The 20803-nt window shown below is 38.2% G+C and overlaps 1 protein-coding gene across 13 annotated transcripts in view; it reads left to right on the top strand.

Annotated features, from left to right (window-relative positions):
- DLG2 (discs large MAGUK scaffold protein 2) overlaps positions 1–20803 on the top strand; it is a 1912587-nt gene that overhangs the window by 1411041 nt on the left and 480743 nt on the right. For all 13 annotated transcript variants that reach the window (XM_060176807.1, XM_060176791.1, XM_060176792.1 and 10 more), the window contains one exon: positions 14680–14816. In XM_060176807.1, the coding sequence (XP_060032790.1) occupies positions 14680–14816 (137 nt within the window). The remainder of the gene's footprint in view (positions 1–14679; positions 14817–20803) is intronic.

A 20803-nucleotide genomic window follows, 5' to 3' on the forward strand; every position in this document is an offset into this window, starting at 1 on the left:
GTGCCATGCTGTCTCTGTCTCCCTCTCCCTCCTTCTTTGCCTCTATAAACACACACACAAATAAAATGATTATTTGATTAGATAGGTCAAAGGTAAAGGTCCATCAATGTGCTCATCTTAAATTATCTTAATTGAATGGAATCCCATGCCACTTAGATATTTATTATTCTGTTTTGTCCATAATCTACTATATAAACTTTGTTACGGAAGAAAGTACTAGCAAGTGAATTTATTTTATATTTAAAATGAAATTTTAATAATATGATATAATACCCCTGATTTAACTTGTGTAGTTACTTTTTTTCATTACACTTAAAATATTTATAAATATCCTTGACGTTATTTGCTATGTTGTAGATTTTATTGTATATCTGTTTTATTTCTAGTATATCAATAAACAGTGATAGATGATCCTTTGGAAAATGGGAAATGTTTTAGGGCAGTGATTTAACCAAATCCTCATCAAGTGTCCATCTGCCCACAGATGCCTCAAATCCATACCTTAAATGAGTTAGCCTATGCCTCTAAAAAGTGAGAGCTAGTGAAGCCAATCATCACAATTATCTATAGCTTCTGTACATTTGGAACAGTGAGACATTAACATGACAGTTCCAAATGACAATTGGTGTGTCTGATAACTAAGTTTATGTCCGTGTATTTCATTATGACTTATGTGTTAATAACATCTGAAGTTTATATAAATGACATAGTTTATAAATAATTATCATATTTGACTTACAATCTTGAGAGGAAAGCAAAAGGAATGAATATTCTTTGAATGTTAGTAATTTTGCTGTGTGGCTCTTATATGTTAGTATGATTAACACTTACTATGATGTTATGAAGTGACTGTTGTTCTGGTAAAAAGAATGCTGAGAAAAGGTAAACAATTTGCTTTAAAATTATAGAACTGGATCTGGGTCGTAGCAAAATGGTTATGCAAGGATATTGTTGTGCTTGAGGCTTAGAGGTCCTAGGTTCAATCCCAGGTACCTTCATAAGCCAGAGCTGAACAGTGCACTGGTTATTTAAAAAAAAAAAAAAATTTAGAATGAGATTGTCCAAATAGTCTTTCTACTATAGTACATGTGGCATGTGTCATTATATGCATCTGACATGTTGGAAAATAAGACTACAGGGCCAGGTGATGGAGTACCTGGTTGAGTATACATGTTATAATGCATATGGACCCGGGTTTGAGCCCCTGATCCTCAACTGCAAGGGAAAAGATATGCAAATGGCAAAGCAGTATGTCTCTTTCTCTCTCCCTCTCTATCCCCCTTTACCCTCTAGATTTCTGGCTGTTTCTGCCCTATAAAGAAAGATAATTTTTTACAAAAAAAGAAATAGGGTGTAGCCAAGATGGCAGCTTAGAGACAACATCTGGTGTGAGCTCTACAGGGAAGCTTGTTTTCAACCAGGGAATCTCAGCCACCAGGTTCCAGATGATACCATGATGCCAACTTGACTTCCTTGGGCAGAGAACCCCCACCAAGTGTCTTGGAGCCCCACCTCCTCAGATCCCTGCCCCACTAGGAAAAGAGAGAGACAGGCTGGGAGTATGGATTGACCTGCCAGAGCCCATGTTTAGCAGAGAATCAACTACAAGACAGATCTCCCACCTTCTGCACCCCATAATAACCCTGGGTACATACTCCTAGAGGGATAAAGAATAGAGAAGCTATCAAGGGAGAGGATTGGATAAGCAAGTCTAAGGGTGAGCATTGTGTGGAAATGTACCCTTCTAATCCTGTAGTCTTGTCAACAGTTCTATTTTATAAATAAAATTTTTAAAAAAAATAATAAATTTTTAAAAAGGAAATAAGTGTATTGAGGTTAAGTGATTTATTCCAAAAGTTTATTTATTTTTTTTTTTTTTGAGTTTTGAATTTTTGAGAGACAGTATTCAGTAGTTTTTATTCATATGCAGTTTGGTCACACCAAAACTATCTTTAATTTTTTTTAATTTTAAGTTTTTTTAAATTAGTGATTTAATGACTAATAAGATTCTCAGAAAAGAGGGGGCACAATTCCATACAATTCCCACCACCAGAGTTCCATATACCATCTCCTCCACTGGAAGTTTTCCTTTTGGGAGTATGGACCAAAGATCTTTATTGGGTGCAGAAGTTGGAAGATCTGGCTTCTGTTATTGCTTCTCCACTGGACATTAACAGGTCCATCCATATGCCTAGCCTGTTTATGTCTTTCCCTATTGGTTCAGGGCTCTCTCTGGAGAGGTGGGGTTCCAGGACAAAATGGTGAAGTTTCTGCCCAGGGAAGTCAGGTTGGCATAATTGTAGCATCTGCAACTTGGTGGCTGAAAAGCATTAAGATGTAAAGCTGAACAAATTGTTTAATAATCAGAGAGCCTAAAGGTAAGAATATAGCATATGAAATTTGGGGTCTTCATGTTGGAAGAAGCCAGGAAGTCTATTTTAGCTATTCTGATGGACCCATGACTTTACTAATTTTTGCCTGTGTGGGACAGCTAACATGCAGGTTAGCTAAAAGTATTGTCTGGAAAGAAAGCGTCAGAATTGGGAATAGGACTAGAAAGTTGGATCAGGGCAGAGATTAGTTCCCAAATATGGGGAAATTATATAAAAATTGTTAACTGTAAACCCCATCAATACGACCTAGGGCCCACGTCTATTCATATTTAGCACAGGAGCCTGTGTAACCTTTGCATCCTTCTCAGTCTGAAGTCACTTTCCATGGTTATAGCTAAGAACATTCTAGGCTGCACTCATTTCAGGACCAGTCCTCCTCTAGAGGCAGAATATGTTGACCCAGTTTCCCTTTGAAGAGTGGGGCAGTTTCTACCATTGTTGTTCTACATTGAGGGTAAGGTTCTGTGCAGGCCCACAAGAGAGTTTATAATGCTGTTCATGATGACCATTGATGGTGAAGAGAGAAATCTGTTAGAGGTCTAGGCTCGTCATATCTATGGGGGAATCCAAGAATTCCCTGACTAGGGCCCCGGACCATGTGTTGGCCTGGTAATGACCAAAAGGGCCATCATTAAAGTATGCTGGTTTCCTGCCCTTGTCCAATTTGTGTAGTTCTTACTTTATCTGACATGATTGGACTTAGAGTGATTGAGGGCAGTGAAATAGGAATTAGGTGAGGAGGTTTTCTAGGTCTAATTTGAAAATATCTGCTTAAGTACTTTATGGTGACTCTTTTTAGTTCTTTATTCTTGCTTGCTGTACTTTTTGAGTCACTGTTGACCATTTCACACTTTTAAGGTATATATTTTTCCCCTGTCTTATGGATAAATGTGCACATGTGCCCTATCTCATGGGCTCTGATCTATATCTAGGTTCTGTGACTTTGTTAGGAAGTGCAGCACCAAAAAGGAAATTAAGAAATCCTAAGAGCTATGGAATATCTCATGCAAGAATTGGAGCTGGATGGTTGACATCCCAGAACTGATGTCTCTGGATACAGTAAAAAATGAGCTTTCTATTCAGTTCCACTGATCTGTGTATCTATTTTTGTTCCAGTACTAGGCAGTTTTGATTACAATGGCCTTATAAAATAGTTTGAGTGATGCTTCCATTTCTGTTTTTTTTTTTTCTAAAGATTGTTTTGGCAATTCTAGGTGTTTTCTATTTCCAGATGAATGACTGTAATTTTTCTTCTATTCTCTTAAAGAAAGTAGGTGGTACCTTGATGAGTATCACATTAAATTTGTATATGGATATGGGTTTAATATTCATTCTGATGATGTTAATTCTTCCAATCCATGAGCATAGGATATCTTCCCATTTCTTTGTATCATTTTCTATTTCTTTATATAGTGACTCATAGTTTTTGGTATACAAGTCTTTTACTTCTTTGGTTATTTTTATTGATTTTGTTGTGATGGTGAATGGGTTGATTTCTGGACATCTTCTTCTTCTGACTTAAGTGTTTCCATAGAGGAATGCTACTGATTTTTGTATGTTAATTTTGTAGCCTGACACTTTTTTATATTGTCTAATAATTTCCAGAAGCTTTCTGCTGAATTCTTTACATTTTTCTATGTATACTATTATATCATCTGCAAATAGTGAGAGTTTGACTTATTCCCTTCCAACCTGTATTTATTTGATTCCTTTTTCTTCCCTGATTGCTATGGTGAGAAATTCCAAGACTATGTTGAAGAGTAACGGTGGTAGTAGACAACTCTGTCTAGTCCCTGATCTGAGTGGAAATGCATTCAGCTTCTCCCCATTGAGTATGATGTTGGCTGCAGGTTTGCTGTATATGGACTCCACTGTCTTAAGGAATATTCCATCTGTTCCCTTTTTGTGTGTGTGTGTGTTTTGATCATGAAGGGATGCTGGATTTTGTCGAAGGAATTCTCTGCATCTATTAACATAATCATGTGGTTTTTTGATCTTGCTGTTATTCGTGTGGTGAATCACATTGATTGACATATATATTGAACCAGCCTTGCATTCCTGGGATAAATCCCACTTGGTTCTGATGAACAATCTTTTTTAATATACTGCTATATCTTGTTGGCTAGGATTTTGTTCAGTATTTTGGCATCTGTGCTCGTCAGAGATATTGATCTGTCATTTTCCTTTTTTGTTGTATTCCTATCTACTTTTGGTATCAGGGTGATGTTGGTCTAATAGAAGGTGTAAGGAAGTATTCCTGTGTCTTCCATCTTTTGGAAGAGCTTTAAAAGTAGAGGTATTAACTGATTCCTGAAGGTTTTGTAGAATACTTTCATAAAGCCATCTGGTCCTGGACTTTTATTGTTGGGAAGGTTCTTAATAATTGTTTTTATTTCTTTGTCCATTTAGGTTTTGCAATTCTTCTTTGTTCAATTTGGAAGGGTGTATATTTCTAGAAATTCTTCCATTGTTCCATGTTCTCTAGCTTGGTGGCATATAGTTGTTCATAGAAGCTTTGCATGATATTTTGGATTTCTGTAGTGTGTATTGTGATGTCTCCCCTATCATTTACATTTCTATTTATTTGAATCATCTCCCTTTTTTAGTGAGTGTAGCTAAGGGTTTCTTAATTTTGCTTATTTTTCAAAGAACCAACATTTAGCTTCATTGAGCTTTGTATGTTTCTCTTATTTTCTATGTTACTTATTTCTGCCCTAATTTTAGTTATTTCAGTCTTTTTGGTTGCTTCAGGGTTTCTATTTTCCTCTTTTTCTAAGTCTTTAAGGCACATAGTGAGGCTCTTTACTTGAGCTTTTTCTTGTTCCCTAACATGTGCTTGTATGGCTATGAGTTTCCCTCTAAGTGCTACTTTAACTCTGTTCCAAATATTTTGATAGCTCCTTTCTTCATTTTTAATTGACTCTAGGAATATTTGAATTTCTTCCTTGAGTTACCTTTTGTTCCAGTGGTTGTTAAACAGTGTGTTGTTCAGTTTTCGTATTTTAGGACTTTTACTATTTTTCTGTTTGTAGTTAAGTGTTAGCTTAATTCCACTGTGGTCTGAAAAGATCCCTGGGATGATTCTAAAGCTCTTGAGTTTGAATTTGTTGATACTGTCTTTGTGGCCTAACATATGGTCTACCCTTGAGAATGTTCCCTGTGGATTTGAAAATAATGTGTATTCTAATTTCTTGGCATATAGAACTCTGAAAATGTCTAAAAGATCTAGTCTATCCATCTCTTCAATTTATTCACTTGTTTCTTTGTTGATTCTCTGCCTAGATGATCTAAGTGTGAGAGAGGGGTGTTGAAGTCTCCTACTATTATTGCTTTACTATTAATGTATTTTTGTAGCTCTTTCAGTAAGTATTTGAGATATTTAGATGGGCCTTCATTGGGTGCATATATGTTTGTAATTGTAAAGTTTTCTTGGTTGATTGATTCTTTGATCACCATCTAATATGCATAACTATCTTTTATTACTTTATTTATTTTAATTTCTATTGTGTCAGAGATGAGAATACCCTGTTCCTTTTTTGTGGTCCATTAGCTTGTATGATAGTTTTCCATCCTTTCACTTTGAGTCTGTGTTTATCTTGTTGAGCTAAATGTGATTCCTCAGACAGCAGGGTTGTGTTTTTTGATCCACACTTCTACTCTGTGCCTTTTAATGGGTGAAGTTAGTCAATTGACATTTATTGATATTATGGATTTAAGGTATTACAGTGTCATTATTCAACATTTTTTGAGTGTTCTAATATATGGCAAGTTTTCAGCAGAGGCAGAGATTGGTCAAACCAGCAAGAGGTAAAAGAAAAAAAGAATGGAACAAATAGGTGGCTTACAAATCAACCAGTCAGAAAACTCCAGCCCCCTTGGGGTTTGGGGGTGGGAAGGTGGAGCTGGAAATTCTGTAGATCAGAGTCAGTAAATTCCCCCTTCTTTCAGATGGCCCCCCTCTGGGCTCTGACAAAAGGCTCAGCCTTGGAATCCTGCTTATTAAGTTAACTCCACAGGAGGGCCTTTTTGTCTGTAGCTGGTAAACCACCTCTACTTCAGGGTTGGTTTTGTGGGAGGGGTGAAGAGGAAAAAAATTCGCTGCTGCTCCGGATCTCCTTTGTCCATTTTTAGCAACCTTTTGCCAGCTTGCAGATGAGTTATAATATTCCAGTTTGGTTCCTCTTTGTCACTTCCTCTATAGTTTCTCTCCTACTGGCCTGTAAATCCTGCTTTCACTTGCAATCTCCAGGCTTAAAGTGGCTTTTTTTCTTTTTCTTTCTTTTTTTTTTTTTTTTTTGTGGAGAGTAGATGTTATCCTCAAGCCACCATCATGACTCCACCCAGAAAAGTATTTTTTGTTTGTTTTTTTTTAACTGAATTGCATACATATTCGGAAGTTAAGTTGCACAGTTAGGTGGGTGGGTGTTTTCTAAGAAAGGGCCAATGAGGGCTCAGTATAGATTCTGTTTTCTTTAGTTAAAACATCACATTGTATAGAATATCACTAGAACATGCAGAGCCTAGATAAACTCAAAAGGAATATGCTTGTTGATTTGGAAATACCCCAAGAATGTTCTAATGAAGTTGAACCAAATTATTGACTGGTAATAAGTCACCATGGGATTTATTCTTTACAACCACAAAAACTATATGGGTGCATTGTAATCAAGTGACTTTGTTAAACATTTGAATTATTATTCTAAGTGTCTTAAGTACAGTATCAATCTTTGCTGCCAAGACTTCTGCATTCAAAACACCCCCATGCACACACACACCTTCGCTGACACCTCCTCCACAGTGAGGGAGAGTGAACTGTGAGCTGTGCCTCCTGTTTCTTTTTTAATATGAAGAGAAGATTTCATACAGAGAAAAAAGTAAATTAAAGGCTTTAATAAGATTCAGATATTCATTTCCCTATATTGCATTTCCCATGTTAATTTGAGAAATTACAAATATCTGATCCTCCTACCAGCATTCCTCTGTTCAGGTGCTCCCCCACCCATTCAATTTCAACTGTTGCATTGTTCACAGCCTTTCACAGATACATGTAGCTTTCCTCATCCTTTTATATTCATGTGTTCATTCTCATTTAATACATATCTATGAAGTACCTGTACCTGCACTTGCTTTTAGTACATAGGCAAAAATCCCTGCTATCATGTAACTTATATTTCCACCAAAGAGACAGAAACCAGATAAACAACAAAGTACATTCAGTGACTTTCAGTATGTTACACGATAATAAATACCAAGGAAGATTTAAATAGTATAGCAGTGTTAAGTAATTAGGATGTATGTTTAGAGAACAGTATAAAATGGGATGTCAGGCTCAGGCTCCTGGAGACACTAAGATTATTTATTTATTTATTTTATTAGTGATTTAATACTGATCAACAAGATTGTGGGACAAGAAGGGTACAATTCCACACAATTCCCACCACCAGAGTTCTGCATCCCATCCCCTCCACTGGAAGCTTCCCTAATCTTTATCCCTCTGGGAGTATGGACTAAAGATCTTTATGGGGTACAGAAGGTGGGAGGTCTGGCTTCTGTTATTGCTTCTTCACTGGACATGGCTGTTGACAGGTTGGTCCATAACCCCAGCCTATTTCTATCTTTCCCTAGTGGGACAGGGCTCTAAGGAGGTGCAGTTCCAGGTCATCTGCCCAGGGAAGTCAGGTTGGCATCATGGGAGCATTTGCAATTTGGTGGCTGAAAAGCATTAAGACATATAACAGATCACCATTTTCACCATCTTGGATGGAGCTTGAAGAAATCATGTTAAGTGGGGAGTCGGGCAGTAGTGCAGCGGGTTGAGCGCAGGTGGTGCAAAGCACAAGGACCAGAGGAAGGATCCCAGTTCAAGTCCCTGGCTCCCCACCTGCAGGGGAGTCACTTCGCAGGTGGTGAAGCAGGTCTGTAGATGTCTATCTTTCTCTCCCCCACTCTGTCTTCCCCTCCTCTCTCTGTTTCTTTCTGTCCTATCCAACAACGACAACAATAATAACTACAACAATAAAACAACAAGGGCAACAAAAGGGAATAAATAAATAAAATAAATATTAAAAAAAAAGAAATCATGTTAAGTGAAATAAGTCAGAAACAAAAGGATGAATATGGGATGATCTCACTCTCAGGCAGAAGCTGAGAAACAAGATCAGAAAAGAAAACACAAGTAGAACCTAAACTGGAGTTGGTTTATTGCACCAAAGTAAAAGATTGGGGGGGTGGGGAGCACAAGTCCTGGAATAGAATGACCTACTAGACCTACTGGGGGTTGTTTTGTTATGTGGAAAACTGAGAAATGTTATGCATGTTCAAACTATTGTATTTACTGTCGACTAAAAAACAGTAACCCCCAATAAAGAAAGTTTAAAAAAGAGATATATAGCAGAACAAATTCTTTAATAATCAGGAAACTAAAGGTAAAAATTTATGATATATTTTCTAATGTAGATGACCAGTGATGGTGGAGAGAGGGATCTGTTAGAGGTCTAGGCTCATTATCTCTATGTGGGAATCCCAGGCTTCCCTGACTAGGGCACCAGATGATGGTGTGGCCTGGTAGTGACCAAAAGGGGCCATCATTAGAGTGTGCCAGTCTTTTGCCATTGTCCAGCTTCTGTAATCCTTACTTTATCTGACAAGACTAGGCTTAGAGTGATTGAGGGAAGTGAAATAGGTAGTAGGTGAGGAAGGTGTCTAGCTGTAAGTAGAGAATATTTGATTAAGTACGTTATGGTGTCTTTTTTTTTTAATTTAAGAAAGGAGACATTAACAAAACCATAGAATAAGAGGGGTACAATTCCGCACAATTCCCTTAACCCGATCTCCATATGCCATCCCCTCCCGATAGCCTTCCCATTCTCTATCTCTCTGGGAGTATGGATCCAGGGTCATTGTGGGTTGCAGAGGGTGGAAGGTCTGGCTTCTGTAATTGCTTCCCCACTGAACATGGGTGTTGACTGGTCGATCCAACTCCCAGTCTGCCTCTCTCTTTCCCTAGTAGGGTGTGTCTCTGGGGAAGCGGAGCTCCAGGACACATTGATGGGGTCCTCTGTCTAGGGAAGTCTGCTCAGCATCTTGCTGGCATCTGGAACCTGGTGGCTGAAAAGAGAGTTAACATACAAAGCCAAACAAATTGTTGAATAATCATGGACCTAAAGACTGGGATAGTGCAGATGAAGTGTTGGGGGTATTCCCTGCATGCTCTTGTGTACTTCTGCTTTCAGGTATATATTTTTCCCCGAGTTTATGGGCACGGGTGAACCTATGCTCTATCTCAGGGGACCTGGACTATATCTAGGTCTGGGGACTTTATTGGGGAGTGGACCTGGAATTGAATTAGAGAATACTATGAAAGGAAAGGTCTCACCCGAGTGATGAAGCTGAAGGGTTGTCATTCCACACCTGAAGTCTCTGGTCACAGTCTGAAGTGAAGCATGCTGGGGTCGCACTCGTTGCGTTGATTAGGTTGTGACCCGCGGATGCAATATTATTTGATTTGAATTGAGAGCAGCATGCAGAAAAGTGGGCCCCACCCTAAGGTTCCAGGACTGGGGAAAATATAGCCTCTATAGTGGAAATGTGAGGTTCCTGTTGTTTTAGGGTTCAAGAAGACAATGGATAGTTATTGTTATCATCACATTATTTGGTGATAGGGTTAACTTTGGAAAGTCCCTTTGTTAGGGTTTGGGGTATAATGCCCAGCATCTTGTATATAGCTGTGCTACTGTCTGTTTCTGTTCTCCCTGGTCTAGGCTTTTGGGAGAGACAACATATCAAAAACAACCTATGTATTAAAAAGACTCAGTCTGTGTTTTAAGAAATTCTAGACATATCAGTTTTTCGCCTCTCATATTAATTAAATAGTGGTTTATATGTTTACACTTTAACAGGATTGTACATAAACACCACTCCCACCACCAAAAGACTGTGTCCCATCCCCCCCACCTCCCCATCCCCCACCCCCACCATACAGGGAAGCCCAGTGGCCACCCTCCCCTTCACCACAGGGTTTTTACATTGGTGCCCTGCTCTCGATTTAATCAGATCCTGCTTTTAGTTTCCCTTTCTGTTCTTCTTTCTTAACTTCTGTTGATGAGTGGGGACATCCCATACTCATCTTTATCTTTCTAACTTAGTTCACTTAACATAATTCCTTCTAGCTCTGTCCAAGATGGGTCAGATAAGGTGGGCTCATTGTTCTTAATAGCTGCATAGTATTCCATTGTGTATATGTACCACAGCTTTCTCAGCCACTCATCTGTTGTTGGGCACCTGGGTTCCTTCCAGGTTTTAGCTATTATGAATTGTGCTGCTATGAACATAGGAGTACACACATCTTTTTGGTTGGGTGTTATGGAGTCCTTGGGGTATATCCCCAGGAGAGGAATTACTGGGCCATATGGAAGGTCTATGTCTAGCCTTGTGAGAGTTCTCCAGACTGCTCTCCAGAGAGGCTGGACCAGTTTACATTCCCAGCAGCAGTGCAGAAGGGTTCCTCTGTCCCCACAGCCTCTCCAACATTTGTTGTTGCTGTCCTTTTTGATATATGCCATTCTCACAGGAGTGAGGTGGTAACTCAATGTTGTCTTTATTTGCATTTGTCTGACAATCAGCGACCTGGAACAGTTTTTCATATGTTTGTTTGCCTTTTGGATCTCCTCTGAAGTGAATGTCTTGTTCATATCCTTTGCCCATTTTTGGATGGGGTCATTTGCTTTTTTGGATGTTGTGGTGTCTTTTTTAGGTCTTTCTGCTTGCTTGCTGCACTTATTGAGTCACTGTAGACTATTGTGTACTTCTAAGGTTTATATTTTTCCCTAAGTTGGCACATGTTCCTTCTCTCATGGGCCCTGCTCTATATCTAGGTTCTATAGTTTTGTTAGGAGTTGTGCCACCAAAAATGGAACTTAGGAGTCCTGTCAGCTAGGAAAGATCTCACCCAAGTATTGGAGATGGAGGGTTGACTACCCAGGCCTGGCATCTCTAGACATAGTCTGAAGTGAAACATGTCAAGGTGGCACTGGTTGCATTGATTGTGTAGATCAGCATATATAGTATCAAATGGTATAAATCAAAAGAAGCATGAAGAAAAATGAGCAAAGGGGGCTGGGCAGTGGGGCAGCGGGTTAAGTGCACATGGCATGGCACACAAGGACAGGAGTAAGGATCCTGGTTTGAGCCCCCAGCTCCCCACCTATGGGGGAGTCACTTCACAGGTGATGAAACAAGTAAGCAGGTATCTAATCTTTCTTTCCCCCTCTTTGTCTTCCCCTCCTCTCTCGATATCTCTCTATCCTATCCAACAACAACACAATAAGAATGATAAACAACAAAGGCAACAAAAGGGAAAAAATGGCCTCTCGGAGCAGTGGACTCATAGAGCAGGCACTGATTCCCAGCAATAACCCTGGAGACAAAACAAAACAAAAAAAAAAAGGAAAAAATTAAGAAAAATGAGCAAAACCCCAGAAGTTCCATACAAAACCTTACCTTGATTTATGTCGTTTAATGCTATTTACAAATAAACATAAATCCCTGAAGAGAAGAGACTCCAGGCAATGCAAAAATAGCAAAATAACAAACAAACAGGTGTTGGGCAAAATCCAGAGATTTGAAGACTGCAAGTGTGTCTAGAGTGGAAAGAAAGGGAAGTTTTAGCTAATGGTGGGGGAGAGAATAGATTTTTAATGTAATCAACCTGTTGCTGTCGTAACAGAGTGTGCAAGGAATGAATACTCAAGATTACTTTGAACTGATCATTTTAGATTTGCTTTTTCTATTCAGTTGTCTTAAATCACATTTATGTCCACTTAGTAGCCCTCCAAAAAATCACTGGCTTCAACTGAATTGAGATCACTGCTTCAGCAAGGTCCAGTCACATTGTCGCATGAACTCACTCTTGGATCATCCTATCTATCTATCTATCTATCTATCTATCTATCTATCTATCTATCTATCTATCTATCATCTGTCTATCTATCTATCTGTCTATCTATTTATTTTTTGCCTCCAGGGTTATCACTGGGGCTCAGTGTCTGCACTATGAATCCACTGCTCCTGGAGGCTATTTTTTTCCCTTTTGTTACCCTTGTTGTTTATCATTGTTATTGCTGTCAGTGTTGTTGGATAAGACAGAGAGAAATCAAGAGAGGAAGGGAAGACACAGAAGGGGAGAGAAAGATAGATACCTGCTTTACCATTTGTGAAGCGGCCCCCCCTTCCCCTGCAGGTGGGAAACCGGTGGCTTGAACCAGGATCTCCTTGCTGGTCCTTGTGCCTCGCACCATGTGCACTTAGCCCGCTGTACTACCACCCGGCTCCCAATCATTATTTCTTCAGGTCTGTTCATTCCTTTACATTTCTGTTGGTGACATTCAGTTATAGCTGATTATATAATACATAATATGCAGTCAGGTGAATGAATTGATCCATGAGTGAACCAACAACCCATTGACTAGTGAGTGATCAGGGAGAGCTTTAATCTTATACCACAGATACAAACTCCTACCAGCAAACAAATGGATATTATTAATGTAAATAAGACACATCTGATTCTCTTGTTGAATTAAATATCAAGAATATGATTATTGATTGTTTTAAAAGTGAATCCACATTCCACCACAGTAAGAAAAATCAGGAAATGATTTTAGTTCTTTATCTTCAGAGTTCTTAGTAAAAAGACCTCACTACTCTTTCAGTCACCAGGTTAAAAGAAGACTTAATATCAGAGAAAGAAAAAAGCTGTTATTCTCTTCTCAGCTGATATATGTGTATCTATAGTATTTGCAGTCACTCCATTGCCTGGATACAATCTTCAACTTCAAATGTCAACTAGACAATTATTCTCTTTGTTGCATTTAACCTTGTTCATGGCATTAATTTGTTTCCTTACCTCTTCTGTAACTCAACCTGTCTTTGACATTTACTATCAGCATAGTGGATGTAAATCAAAGTCCCTGAATTTGTTTTAACCCTCACTTTCCAGTTTTGAATGATTTCTGTACTGCTATAAATGTAATAAACTGATTCTAACATGTCACTATGAAATTTTTGGGCAAAGAGACTCTCATGCGTGAGGCTCCAACATCCCAGGCTCAGTCCCCCGCACCACCATAAATCAGAACTGAGCAGTGCTCTGGTAAAAAAAGATTTAAAAGGGGCCAGGCAGTGGCTCACCTGCTTAAACGCACACGTTACAGTGCACAAGGACCCAGGTTCAAGCCCCTGCTCCTTACCTGCGAGGGGAAAGCTTCATGAATGATGAAGCAGGACTGTAGGTATCTCTCTTTCTCTCTCCCACTCTATCTCCCTTGCCTTAGTTTATCTCGGTCTCTATCCAATAATAAATGAATAAATAATATTAAAATAAAAATTTTTGAGAATATACATTTTCTAACTTGAAAATATTTTCTTTGTTCCATGTGAAGTAGAGAAAATTTCATATGAGAGTAATGAATATCTATAGAGACTAGAGTGTCACTCCAGTACATGCAATACTGGGAATGAAACTGAGAGCCTCAAGCATGTAAGTCTTACACTGTGCCAGTTTGAAACATTTTCTTTACTACTAGGTACAGTTTTTAAACTACTCTACATCTGTGTGTAAATATGAATCAATACTTTTGGAATATATGAGATGATGTGTACTTCTAGGTTTCTTAGGTAAAGTCAGTTTGGGGATATTATTTACTGTTAATCATTTTTTTGGTTGATGAACAAATTTTAGAAATCTGAAGCAAACAAATTCACTCACAGATTTATGAGACATCAAAGTATCAATAAAGAGTAATTATTTACCTTAGTAGGAAACTAGATTAACTTGCTTTAATCAATTTAAAAATTTACCTTTCATTTATTTTAACAATTGTTATAGTTTCTTAAAATCATTTTATTTCAAGTATAATTCCAGAGATGTTATTTATAGTTTATTATGCAATCATTTTCCATTGACTAATCATGTATTCCATCTTAAATGCTCCTCGCAGTATTTGTTTCATGAAAGCATAGTATTGTAAGATATCTTAAGTGTTTTGTTCATTATTGTCATATAAAACGCCCACTTTTTTATGGTCATTGTATCATTTAAGAAGTTGTGCTTTAAAATGAAGTTACTAAGCTTGGTCACAGAAATTCTGTTTTTAGTAACAAAAACCTTTGATTTATAGCATTTATACCTCCTGTTCTCCCTTCCCCCTCACCTTTTTATAGAGACTTTAAATCTCTTTTTTTTTTTTATGCAGGAAGGAAAATATCTTCTTTTTCTGCTTTTTTCCCACAGGTTTAGGCTTCAGTATTGCAGGAGGTGTGGGGAACCAGCACATTCCTGGAGACAACAGCATTTATGTAACTAAAATTATAGATGGAGGAGCTGCACAGAAAGATGGAAGGTTGCAAGTAGGAGATAGGCTGCTGATGGTAAGTGAATAAGCGAAGCTACTTGTGTATTTCCTTTTATTTAATTCCCTTTTGTTGCCCTTGATGGTGTTTTTTTTTATTATAGTTATTCTTGTTGTTGTCATTGTTGTAGGACAGAGAGAAATGAAGAGAGGAGGGGAAGACAGAGAGGGGGAGAGAAAGACAGACACCTGCAGACCTGCTTCACCGCCTGTGAAGCAACTCCCCTGCAGGTGGGGAGCCTGAGGCTCGAACCTGGATCCTTATGCCAGTCCTTGCGCTTTGGCCACATACGCTTAACCCACTGTGCCCCACTCCCTACTTGTGTATTTCTAAAGCTCTTGTTTTCCTATGCATGACTGTCATGACAAAATGCTATAGTCTAATTGCCTTAAACAACAGAAGCATCTTCTTTCAACAGTTTTGAAAACTGAAAAGTTAAAAGTCAAGGTTCTAGAGGGTTAGGTGATGGTGCACTGGGTTGAGCACACATGTTAGTGTGCAAGGACCCAGGTTCAAGTCCTCAGTCCTCTACCTGGAGGAAAGCTTCATGATAGGTGAACCTACAAGCGTCTCTCTCCCTCTCTCTCTCTCTCTCTCTCTCTGCTCATATGTCCCTCTTCACTGTCTCTATCCAATAAAAGATAAAATATTTTAAAAGGTCAGGGTTCTGGTCCACTCTGTAGCTATGAAATCTGTATTTCTGACTTGATAACAACTATTTAATTTTGTTTTCTCATATGAATTTTCCTCTGAGTTTTTGTTGAGCTTCTCGTTTTCTCTTTTGTGAGAGTACCATTTAGACCATGTTAAGGCTCTACCCTTAACTTAACTTCAATTATTTTCTATAACTTCAATTATTTTAGCTTCAATTATTTTTAAGACTTTATTTATTATTTAATTATTATTTATTTAATTATTAATTATTATATTAATTATATTGGTGTTATAATTTATCTAATTATTTTTATTATTTAATTATTTGTTATTTAATTATTTATTATTTAATAATGATTATTATTATGACTTTATGTATTTAATTATTTTTTAATAACTTCCATTATTTTTAAGACCATATCTCCAGGTATGGTCATAATGGTAGTTTGAACTTCAGTATCTGAATTTGGGTTAAGGGAACACACACAGTTCAGTTCATGGCAGAAATAGGAAGAAAAGCATTTAGTGGTCAGAGATCTTAAAAAAAAAAAAAAAAGTACACAAGCATATCTTACTTGCTGACACTTTAACACCAAAGCTCTAAATTTTCACCAGGTTTCACAGATACACAAAATCCACAGATGATGTGTGGTTACTATGTCATACTCCATCTCCTGTTACCCTGGAGTGCTGTTTCAAGACCCTAAAGGTGTGCAATTTGCCTAACAAATAGCATAACCCAATTTCTTGATTTGCTTCTCTATCTTTGTAGTCCTTTGTTAAGTATAGATAATGTCTCTACTTTTAAGAACTTCTGGTCTGAGTCACATATTCCTTTCTCCTCTCCCCTAGGACACACCTATTTGCTTTGCCAACTTCCCAGAGTTCTGGAGCCCCAGGCAATAATTAACACCAACATTGTCACTCTTTTCTAATCTACTGTTTGCATAATAATCAGCTACCATAAGCAGGAACATGTTTCACATTGCACCAAATACAACTGCTTTATGTTCATTTACTGTTGTCTTCCACTAAATCTATAGGATAATAATCAAATACTGAAAATGCATGAGATAACAGAAGAATAAGATAAGAATAAGAGAAGAGAAGTAGATATAGTTATATGTTTGCAATTGTAAAACAGTGCGTGCTTCTTGTCCATGTCTGCAAGGATTTGTTAACTCCATCATGTTGATGAAATGAGTTTGAGAAGGACCAGCCTACACTATGTCTATAGCAAAGTGATTTCTACAGCATATACAAACAGGTTGCATATAGAATAGGCTGACTCCCGAAATTTTGTGTCCATGGCTCCCATTTCCCTATTCACTAGAAAGGTTGAGTGTAGTCCAGTGGTCTAATTTCATGATTGTTGAATGTTTCAATGCATTTATCTAAGCAGCTGAATAAGATCTTCAACAAAATATATGCATGTATCTTTGTTGTCTTGCTTTTCACATGTCAGAGCCTGTAACTGTGTGATTTCCACTACTGCTGAACTTTTAAGGTTCAGAGAGATAGAGAAGAAGGGTGGATGAGGGATACTGCAACACATGTTGTTCATGATACTCCTCTATGATGCCAGGGGCTGAACTTGCAGATAGTAGTGTGAGCTCCACTGTTGTTTTCTCCGGGCTGGCTTCACGGGTGGGAGACAGAGACGACCAGAAACTCATGGCTGAGCTGAGAACGCAGTTTAATCTTTATTCACGAGCGGGCAAGCAGTCCAGCAACTTAATCACCACATAATGGGCTCCTCCATGTCTCTCCTCCGGCTGCAGCGTCTAGAACCAAGCAAGAACATAGGATAGGGGGTGGGGAGAAGCAAGAAGCATGAAAAGGCAAAGACTAAACCAAAATCTCCCGGAGGCAGGGGGAGTGAGACCAAACCAATGTTAACAGAATGACCATGTAAATAGACCACAACGTCAAGCAATGTAACAGAAGGGATCCCAGAAGCAGAACTAGAAGCATACCAGCACTCTACCAAGTCTCCTGTAATATTTTGATAGCTAATACTTGTTATTTGCAATGGTATCTGTACTTTTAAAATTGCTAAATTTAAATTTTATGAAATGAAAGGTACATTTCTTTTTTTTCTATTTACTTATTCCCTTTTGTTGCCCTTGTTGTTTTATTGTTGTAGTTATTATTGTTGCTATTGATGTCATTGTTGGATAGGACAGAGAGAAATCGAGAGAGGAGGAGAGAAAGATAGACACCTGCAGACCTGCTTCACTGCTTGTGAAGCGACTCCCCTGCACGTGGGGAGCCAGGAGCTCAAACCGGGATCCTTATGCCAGTCCTTGCGCTTTGTGCCATGTGCACTTAACACACTGCACTATGACTCCCAAAAGGTACATTTCTTACAGTGGCCTATTTTTTATGAACAAAAAAAGGCTGAGGCATTGAAAGGTTTTATGAACTTGGCAATGGTCTTACAATTAATGATGGGTAGAAATATTCAAATTTAAGTGGTCTAACTTGCATCCACTTTTATGACCACCTCGCATGGCATTTGCGTTGGTTTCCCTGAATTCATCACCAGTTCTTTTCTTCCATCTCTTAGTTGCCATTCAGTCATTCTTTTATTAACAAATATGTTGGTTGCCATCCTGTCCCAGGCAGTAGTTGCTACTCAAGAAGACACTCAAACAGAAGAAATTATCTGATCCAACTGGATGGGCAAAAATATGTGACATTAAGGTTTTCATAAAAGCAGTAACTATGGGGGTTTGGTCGGTAGCGCAGCAGGTTAAGCGCATGTGGTGCAAAGCACAAGGACCAGCATAAGGACACCGGTTCAAGCCTCCAGCTCTCCACCTGCAGGGGAATCGCTTCACAGGCAGTGAAGCAGATCTGCAGGTGTCTATCTTTCTCTTCCCCCCTCTGTCTTCCCCTCCTCTCTCCATTTCTCTCTGCCCTATCCAACAACGACAACATCGATAACAGTGAAAACTACAACAATTTTTTAAAAAGGGCAGCAAAAGGGGAAAAAATTAAAAGAAAAAAGTAGCATTTATGATTTTAGTTTTCTTGTGACTAGAGAGGTGGCACAAGGTAGAGTGCCTGCCTACCTTGCGAACCTGGGACCCAGGTTTGTTCCAGCATCACCACATGGCTTAGTGATGCACTGGTCTCCCTCATACTCATAAAAGATAAATCTTTAGGGAGTTGGGCGGTAGCTCAGCGGGTTAAGCGCAATAACAACTAAAATAATTTTATTGAGGTATGTACATCTTTTTTACATGCCAATCATACCTCAATAAAATTATTGTAAAAGAAAATGGCTGTGGCCTCAGATGGGAAAAGGAAAAAAATTCTTTCTTTTTAAAATTATTTATTTATTTATTCAAACATTTTTTAGTATTTATTTATTCCCTTTTTGTTGCCCTTGTTTTATTGTTGTAGTTATTATTGTTGTTGTTATTGGTGTTAGCGTTGTTGGATAGGACAGACAGAAATGGAGAGAGGAGGGGAAGGCAGAGAGAGGGAGAGAAAGATAGACACCTGCAGACCTGCTTCACCACCTGTGAAGCGAATCCCCTGCAGGTGGGGAGCTGGGGGGCTCGAACTGGGATCCTTAAGACAGTCCTTGTGCTTTGCGCCACTTGCGCTTAACCCACTGAGATACATGTACACTCAAGAAAGCACTCTCCCAGCTCTATTATTGTTGTTGTTGTTGTTATTATTGACTGCTGATATTGCTATAATGTGTATGTGGTGAGAACATAGATGAAATTTACCTTCTTAACAAATGTCAAGTATACAATACAGTTTTGTCACTCTAGACACTATGTTGTATGGGAGAACTGTCATTTTCATTTCTTCACCTTTGACAAAGTAGTTGCTATGATGTGTCATTTGAACCAGAAGTGTTATGAGGACATAAAATCTAACAACTTCTCTCTCAAATATAAATCTTATTTATTGGCCTCAGAATAAACTTTATCAATAAATTTTTATTCAGAAATGAGGACAGTGCCATTTAAAAATTATTGTTGTTTTAGGCAGTGGGAGACCTTTGAATAATTGTTTTCTTCTGGTAGTTCTTAAAATGCTGTACTATAGTATACTAGATGTGTGTAAAATTCTTGAAGATTTATTAATATTTCTGGGTTTATTTTCAAATTCTTAAAGAAAAAAAGTCCCTCAGTCTAAATGATTCTGTCAAAGGATTACCCAGGCACCATGCTATTTTCCCATTATAGTTGTCTTATATTCATTGTAGATGCAATGATTTCACAAATAACTGGCATGATCTTTAACTGCTTAGGGTTTTAAAGAAAAAAAAAGAAACTTCAACAATAATAGTTCTTTTTATTTTTCTTATGTAAGGAGAGTATAATTAGTACTCCTAAGATAACTGCCAACCTGAATTTGGAAAAGAATGAAAATGATTAATTTTTGTAATATCATAAAAGAAAAATGACTCTGTGGGACAGAATAAAGAAAAAGAAGCACTCCTAAAGAGCAGTTGCTAAAGACCAATTACATTGCTTCAACTCCCAGATACCTATTAATGCACACTTTCTGTCATTTCCTTCCCACCTCCTATTTTCTCTTGACTAGCATACGTTCATGTATTCTTTTATTTTCCTTCTCTTAGATTCTATCCCCCAGGCATGTGCAAATGATTTAGATCTGTGATGTATCACACTGTATATTTTCCCTCTAAATAACTATTCTTTCTACAACATTGTTTTAATTCTCATGTCTTAGGAAGAAAATTTTTGTAATAATTTAAAGAAAAATTGATGGTATCGGTTCTTTCTCAGATGCCACATGAAAAATTGCTTAGTTTCATCCAGATATCAGCAAGAAAGTCACATTAAAAACAACAGAACTATAGAACTATGTAGAAATTATCTGAGTTTAAGTAAGGCTGTAAAACACTCACTGGCTCACCAGTATTAGCTAAGAACCAAAAGCATTGATGCAGAGTCAAGATGGCTGCATGAAAACAACACCTAGACTGACTCTTCTCAAGAAATCTCTTCAGATCCTGGCATCATCTCTGGATCTATATGTCCAGTAGGAGAGAAACTGCAGAGAAGGGAATTCAAAGAAATCATGAAGAAAATTTATAATGTGTGTCTGAACACCAAAGAGTACTGAAACGGACAAATTTAAGTGGTGAGTTTTCTGCCTCGTGACCCACCCCTAGCCCCAAGCTCAGAAGTGGGCTAATTCAAGAAGGAAGAGTAGCCAGGCTTCTGAATTTCCCATGTAAGGATGGCCAACAGAAGAACTTGCCTGGTTGCATTCCAGAGGTAAAAAGCACCTCAGCTCCCTTTAGTAAAGAACTTGGTGTTAAGTATATCTTAGACTAATGAAACCAGCTGCAACCA

This window comes from Erinaceus europaeus, chromosome 17 (assembly GCF_950295315.1).
Source record: "Erinaceus europaeus chromosome 17, mEriEur2.1, whole genome shotgun sequence".
Classification (NCBI taxonomy): domain Eukaryota; kingdom Metazoa; phylum Chordata; class Mammalia; order Eulipotyphla; family Erinaceidae; genus Erinaceus; species Erinaceus europaeus.